The sequence below is a fragment of the Pectinophora gossypiella genome, chromosome 13, assembly GCF_024362695.1.
Source record: "Pectinophora gossypiella chromosome 13, ilPecGoss1.1, whole genome shotgun sequence".
In the NCBI taxonomy this organism is placed as follows: domain Eukaryota; kingdom Metazoa; phylum Arthropoda; class Insecta; order Lepidoptera; family Gelechiidae; genus Pectinophora; species Pectinophora gossypiella.
The window spans coordinates 6927690-6935887 of NC_065416.1; the positions used below are offsets into that span (position 1 = coordinate 6927690).

An 8198-nucleotide genomic window follows, 5' to 3' on the forward strand; every position below is an offset into this window, starting at 1 on the left:
TCTTGTATGAAGTGTCCGGGGTGTGACGGTAGCTGAGATATGGTTGGTACGGTTTTTATCTTTTGCATACATACTCTTAGATAGGACAGAGTCGATCGGCTTAATCTCAACTGGGTGCTAATGAACGTCACAACATTGGCTTCTGTACATTGACACTCGTACCGCGCATAGAAGCTAACTTATATTGAAATATAATCACTATTTGTATTGAACTAGAGGTTCTGTTTAATGTTACATAACATATACGCCCTTAATCTACGTCAGAGCCACAAATAACCAAAGACAACTTGCAGCTGTTGATACGAAGTTTTTTTTATTGTGGAGCAGCGTACTGGAGTACCATACTCCCTCTGGTTTCTTGAGAGAAGACCTGTTCCCACTTAGATCATCGTGGTAGAATCTCGATGTTTCTTGTCATAATATCGCCAGCTGATTGGCTGCTTGATTCCTGTTCTAAACAGAAAATCTTTCCCCTATACAAAACAAACATTCACCTGTCAACAGCAAGGTCTAAACACACAATCAATCAATGCGAACTCAATAAAAGAAGTGTTTATGTAACGTGCACATACACCTGCCACTACGCCGGGAAATCAATCACAAATCGTTCGTTCAGCGAAACTGAATTTGTTAGCTGCCAATATTTCCAACCCGCCGGATGTAATGGGTAGGTATGGATGTGAGGAAGGAAGTAAGTAGGTTTGAAGAATCCGCTAAGTTTATGAAGGAAATGGCACGGGCAAATGATGTTTGTTGTATGCCGGAGATGAACTCGATAGACCGAAAAGATTATTTATAAAGAAAACAATTGAAAAACAGATAAATACACGTAGGAGCGTCGTGGTGACAGAGTGGGCCCCAAACCCTCTCCGTTCGATGAGCCTGTACCCTTTTTTTTTTTTTGACGTGACTTATTGTAGATTGGCCGCAGATGGCATTAACTACTTGGCCGGACAAATGGGGAGCGCTGAAGGCTCTCACCCGGTACAACGTTTAAGACAACAGGCCTGAGGGTGCCCAGTTGGGCGCGAACCTCGGCTCAGGGCGTCGTCTGAGAGGAAAAATATTTGAAAGAATTAATCGACCCTAGTGGGTCGATAGCGATAAGCGCTGAATGAGGGAAATCGTCGACCACGCTGGCGGGGTTGGTATCGGGGACCTGAAGTATTTGGTGTCGCGAGCTGATTGGCTGCCTCTATGGCTAGAGTAATCGGGTCGTCGGGGAGCCTGTACCCAGGGACTTGTACCTAATACGTCACGATTTTCTAGAACTTAAGTTCTAGAAAATCTTCAAATCTTTGGTAGATTGATTATGTTAACATAAGCTAACAATTAAATTCCAATCGCGGTAGTCGGGGTAGTCAGAGGTATATCCATCACAGGATGAACTAAGCAGCCACGCCTCACCAAGCTTTTTGTTAGACTAACGTGATAGATGGTGGTGGTGGTCGTGGTGGTGATATCAGTACTAACCAGTACGATTCAGAAAAGAAACAGCGCGTACTGGTAAATACTGGCTGTTTTTCTACAGATGAAGTTGATTTACCCCACTTTTAAAAAGGAATAAATAATAAGGAATCTATATGATGACCTTCACTAAAAATTATCTCAAAAAGCGACATTTAACATTCTCCACTAGGGATAGAACTGGGCTTCTGAATCATGAGTCGAACGCTTTGACCGCTAGACCACAGAAGTCGTTAATATTGGTAATGCAAAGGATTAAATATGTATAATAAATGTAAACACGAGACGTTACAAACAACGTGATAATTGCATCCATTTATTAGCAGCTCAGCGGATATGGTGCTAATTTAACAATGGGTTGTGTCATTGCTATTTACTTACCTGTTGCTTTTATTTTACAACGGATTGGGGGTCATTATTTTGCGCCGTTTAAAATCATTCGTGAAATACCGCGGGCTGGACTTGGCAATAAAACTCATTCGCAGGAGCTTTTTCGCCACAACTAAAATAGGTAGGTATCATCATCTTCCTAGGGCTGTCCCGTTTTTACAAGGTTCACTTACCTACTCCGATTTTGAGAAACCCGGTTTTGCAGAAGAGACTGCCGGTCTGATCTTCTAACCCGCGAAGTGAAAATCAGCACAATACAGGTTAGGTCACATACCTCTCAAACGCATTTCTCGGGAATGTGGGCTTCGTAAAATTTCACAAATAGGTATACAGGTCTATAGGTAGACTACCTACTGAAGACTTTGTATCGCATGGCTTCAGAAGCCGCGCACACAGATGCGCGTGTACGATAACGTCAATGTAACACGAGCTTTTTTGTATGAAGTGTCAAAGTTCTAGTTGCACTAAACGGTTGTACCTTGAGTCGTACAGGGTCTAGTCCAGTCTTAACACTGCACCAGCCTCTCACCCATAAGTATTACACCTTTTTACCTCTTCTCATCTATAATTAATCACCATCACCTATGTAAATGGGGCTTAAAGGAGTCACCATGCTGTGAATTTGGTCACCCGGACCAAACCATATCTCACATAGTGAACGAGTGCCCTCTGCACCAGTTCCCAGGTGGTATAGCCGAGCTGCATTGTGTGACGGATGCAGCAGAGACTTGGTTAAAGGAGCTTAAGCTGGATATTTGATCCAAGCAGGATATTCTTCTTCTTATCGTGTGGGTTGTGAGGTGAATTACCAACCTCATCAACCCTGGTGTCAGGGTTACTATTGAGCCGCCAAAGGCCCCTGACATGACTCATGTAACGACTACTTACTTACATCAGTAAGTAGTAACCGGGACCAACGGCTTAACGTGCCTTCCGAAGCACGGATCATCTTACTTTCGGACAATCAGGTGATCAGCCTGTAATGTCCTAACCAAACTAGGGATCACAAAGTGATTTTTGTGATATGTCCCCACCGGGATTCGAACCCGGGGCCTCCGGATCGTGAGTCCAACGCTCAACCACTGGACCACAGAGGCCGTGGAGCAGGATATTTGTCTGCCATACGCAATAATAATCTATAATTAATTTGCGGGCATAGGCCTGCATAACATAACATCGCCATTCAGATAAAATCCAAATTTATAGTACTAATTATACTCATAAATGGACGGCTGGAAAAGTAGTTAATATTTGATTGGTATAGAAATAGCCGAGAATAAATTGGTAATGGTTATGCAACGGACTGAACTGTCCGAATATAGGTCGACGTTTATTTTTGTAAAATTTGAATGGATTGGCTGTGATTTCGTACACACTATACATACATACATAAACTCACGCCCGTATACCCTAACGGGGTGGACAGAGATACAAGTATTAAAAGACAACTTGTTACCACTGTTGATGAGAAAGCCTAAGGTGGATAATGATGGACCTTATAGTGACCTTATTGTTGGACTTGGAAACGTAGTCAATAACGCCTTTCTTTAAGATAGAACATCGATTCAGCTAGGGAACTCGTTAAAGCTTGTATAAGAAGGGTCTAAGATTGGGCTATAGGGCATGATGTAGCTTGGAATATGTAGTTGTATTATGTCACATTATGATAATAACAATGACATACTTCATGTATTTAGTCTGAATTACCTTACGATGAAGCTAGCAGAATGTTTAATAAGGTTTAATGAAAAGAAATTCTGAGCGAAAAACAAGATTTCAAAACAGCAAAGAAAATTGTTATTGGTTTCTGTTCTGAATAGAAACGAATACTGAAAAGTAACTTATCAATTTGTTTTCAATATGTCACTGGATGAGATTTCTTTCAAAAATAAAAGTGATATTTATTTATTTAGATAGGTATACCAACAGTACATATATTGTAAAGTTATAAAATGGAAGTCTTAAATTAATTATATACAATAAAAATAAAACATTATATAATAATAATAAAATAATTATAATATTAGTCGTTAAATTAGTGATATTTCAACAAAATCGATTGTTTTGAGCTTTTCTTCGTAAATTGCGTTCGAATTTTGATTTACACCGTATTTTTACGGCTACCATATGACCATTAACACTAAAAACGGTGGCTCGGATATAAATATGTATTGTCCGCTGAGTGATTACTGGAAAAGCGATAAAAATACTGCAAAACGCGGCATAAACCGGCCTGTGCTTGCAATGGTCCATAAAGGTCCATTAAATGGCTCTGGGCCTTAGTTTTACGGTTTTGTCGACAATGTTGGTGCAACTGCTTGTCGTGTCTCGCGGCACTAAAACAGTGCGGTAAGAGCTTCAAGGGATAAATAGTTCATGGTAGACTTGTTACAGGATACTAGCCAGTTGTACTGGTTTTGGCTTTTTAGTAAAGATTAGTGGAGTAGGATTAGTTCTATAAAAAATAAATAAAAAAAAACTTCACAATTGGAAGAAACTGATCTTCTGTTGACGTTGAAAAGAAGAATAAAACAAAAGAATTAGGGATGGATAAGACGTTAATATTATGTCGAATAAAATGACATGAAAATCTCTGCTTCGCATCCCTCGGTGAGAAGTGAAACATAGTATTTGTTTGTGATTTTTTATTAAGTTGTACCCTATTTATCACGGCGTGCATTTGTGAAAGATTATCAAGTTGTGTTTAAGTGGTGATAGGTGATTAAAGATTATTTATTTATTTATTTACTTATTTAATGTTCGGAGAAACAACGGCTATAATTAATTTAGTAGCAACTTATGGTAAAAACAGAAAGCCAATTATAGTTCCTCGCAGATAGAAACGAAGAAGAATACTATCAAGAAGATTACTAACAGTTTGTTTAACGCACCTAGGTGAATTAAGTTTACGAAGGGATATTTTCCGGTTCCTTTCGTCATCCCTGTCGCTATTTTTGTAAGTGTTTTTGCACTATTTTTGTGAATCTTAGTTTGAGACACTAATGACGTGTTGCTACGACCAACGCATCAAAATAATCGAAAAACAAAAATAGGATCAAACTCCCATAATTCTTTTCCCCCTTCGCTTTCATAAGCTCAGCAAAAGATAAACTCTGGAGAATATTTCCACTACATACATCTTTATCGGCCTCAATAATCAGGTCAGGCGTTCAAGAGGCTGCGACGTAAGGTTCTGTTTACTGTTAATGCTGCCGATAGATTTCCGCCCGCGACGGAAACGCGCGAGCAGCACGCGTCCGGTGGCAAAAGTAGGAATGCTCATCAGAATTGGATAGTTTCCTAGATCAAAGATAAATTATGAAATTCTAATTACTACATAAAGACAGCTCCAAAGGTGTTAAAAACGTTTTATTTTTTTCTATTTAACTTATTTATGAATTTTAATAAAGAAAAATGTAATAATGAGTACGATATTTTGTCACGTTTTCTATGACGTCACAGGTTGCTTTTCCATACAAATTCCATGGTAATTTCGTGTTTTGACGTTTAGTAAAAAGTACTTAACTGATTTGACTAGTTGAAAACTAGCCTATTATGCATTACATAACGCGTTCAGCTGTTAGCTATCTTCCCGGGCATGTTGTAAACCCGACAGAGATAGTTGGTCTACTCTACTGCTTTATGTTCTCTTCTTCGTTGTGTCTTTGGATCTTTGACTTACCCTCGTGGTGAGGAGAGTAATCTTCTAGGGATGTATTTTTTAGGGTAATTTTAGGAGTAGTTTGCGCCCTTTTTTGTAATGATGTTACTCTGCTAATACTGCTTGAAGAAATTCAAGAATATGAATCGTTTAATTCTCTCTTTTTCTTTCTCTCTCTCTCTGTTTAGTCACTACTCATTATCTACCTAACTATTGAATGTATGTACATCATCGTGTACGACAAACATGAAGTCTTTATTTCACAGTTCTTAGTCCAGTTCATTTATTTAATCCTAAAGTTTGTTCGCTGTACCAACATCGCTGCTACTATTAAGGCTTTGTCACTCAATCTCCATCAAACCCTACCAGAGTTCAGCCTATAGTGTTTGGCACAACGCCATCCGGCGCGTCAGCTTGTTTGCTCCTTATCTCTCTTCTCTCTTAGCTTCATGTGTTTATTTGCCTTTCTGATCATGCTTTGCTTGTGTCGTCCCAGCTGTCATATAGACTTGACTTCCCTCAAAAATACCAACAATAATTTATAATTTAAATGTAACTTGAAAGTCCAAAGATCATATTATCAGACTGATTTAGTCGAATAAATGAGAACAAACCACTTAGGCTTTTGTTTTGTCTTTTTTATTTGAGTACTTAGGTAAAACAAATCAGTTTTTTTTAAATTGTAATAATTATGTAAGTAAGTTAGTTTTTCACACCATATTTTGAAAATTTATGACAAGAAGCTGGTGCCAAAAATGGGATGAATTTGTTCTAGTTCTTGAAATTACTTTGTTTTATATTTTTGAGTAGGTTTTGATTAACTTAGTACCTCTCCTATCAGGAAACTCATATTTTTTCTTCTTCTTCTTCTAATCCTTTCGAATCACAGGTCTCGAATAACAGATATCCACTCCTCGCAATCTTTTGAGCTCTCTGTTGATTCAAATGTACAGAAAATCACCATGTTGATGGTATTTAGCCTACTTATGCAGGAAGGGTGGATTCGGTAGGCGTTGACACCATAAATTACAGGTATCCCTATGTAAACAACATCCTAAATAAAGATTCGGGGACGTAAATACGTGTGAAAATGAAGTAGACCACCAGTAAGTAGTTTCTGTAGATTAGGTAGTGTTATTTTTAAGGAATTTGGATCTTTTGTTCAATCAAGAAATTGTGGCCTTTATGTGCCGATAAAACCAACGTCACTTGCACATGCGTATTGTATATTTTTGTATGTTTTTTATGTTCTTCAATTCCAGTTCTAATATATTATAATATTTTCCAAAATCAAACCTACTCAGAGATCAACGTGGCGCTAATATATAAACTCACGCCTATTTCCCACCGGGTTAAGCAGAGACTAAAGAATTGAATCTACTTTGTCTCTTGAAATTACTTTGTTTTATATTTGGAGTAGGTTTTGATAAACTTAGTACCTCTCTTATCAGGGAAAGCTTGTAAATTGTTACTGGCAATAAATTTATTATATTCTTATTTTTCTTCTTATTCTAAGCCTCGACTGGTCCATATACTATAGCACATACCTTAAAAATATACTTAGTCTCTTCATATTTTATCTACTAAATGATACATATTATTATTAAAAAAAAGTTTGAAAAATCAAAGTAGCGCTGTAGAGTATGAAATAGGGTAGTAATCCAGGTAACGGCAGGTAACCTACAAAGTATAACTTGGTATGGCGTGTAATTGCTTTGATATTACACTCTATGTGCACTAACGAGTTTCCTCCTTGCCACACAGCCGGTGTAATATAATTCTAAGTACCTCAGTAAGTCGGTAACGTAGTCGATGTAAGTTAAATTGGCCCCAATCTGTTTATGCACCTGGTTTCCTTCGTATTGACCGCTTCGTGGTCGAGAATGGCTTTGTGAATGTATGAAATGGAGTCCAAAACCTTTTATCAATTAGAAGAGCGCATAATAATTGTCTTATAAAAGTAAATCAATTTTATGAAACTGAAGTAAGTACTAGTTATTTCAGTTTTAGTTTATGTTAATATCCCCTAACACAAATCTGAATCCAAGAATAACAGTGGACAGAAAGGATATAGAACGTGTTCGACAATACAAGTATCTTGGGGCTTGGGTAAATGAAGAATGGGGCTCTGAGCAGGAGATAAAAACTCGGATTGAAATTGCCCGTGCCTCCTTCACTAAAATGAAAAAGGTGCTATGCTGTCGTCAGCTGAACATAAAACTACGTGTCCGAATCTTATGTTGTTACATATGGCCCGTGGTGCTTTACGGTTGTGAAGCATGGACGATTAAGGAAGACACTAGACGGCGTCTCGATGCCTTCGAGATGTGGTGCTACCGTCGCATGCTGCGATTGAGCTGGACCCAGAAAGTCACCAATACGAAGGTTCTCCAACGCGTCGGTATGTCCCGGAAATTGATGCAAACTGTCAAAAAACGGAAAGTAGCGTATTTGGGGCATATTCTTAGGAATGAAAGATACCAGCTACTGCAATTAATTATGATGGGCAAAATTGAAGGGAGAAGACGTCGAGGGAGGAGGAAGAAGTCGTGGCTGCGGAACATCCGCGAATGGACCGGCGTTACAACCGTAGAACAGCTGTTTCGTCTTGCTTCTGACAGAGAAGAGTTCTCAAAGCTGACGGCCAACGTCCAGTAATGGACAGGCACTGGAAGAAGAA

The 8198-nt window shown here is 38.6% G+C and overlaps 1 protein-coding gene across 1 annotated transcript; it reads left to right on the top strand.

The window, feature by feature from the left end:
* The first annotated feature begins 7861 nt into the window (after positions 1–7861).
* Positions 7862–8198, top strand: LOC126372256 (uncharacterized). Its single transcript, XM_050017951.1, has one exon. The coding sequence runs from the start codon at positions 7862–7864 to the stop codon at positions 8174–8176; it is 315 nt and encodes a 104-aa protein (XP_049873908.1). The 3' UTR covers positions 8177–8198.

What these genes read in the sequence shown, in the direction of transcription:
- LOC126372256 (XM_050017951.1), top strand. Translation starts at nt 7,862, where the DNA reads ATGCTGCGATTGAGCTGGACCCAGAAAGTCACCAATACGAAGGTTCTC.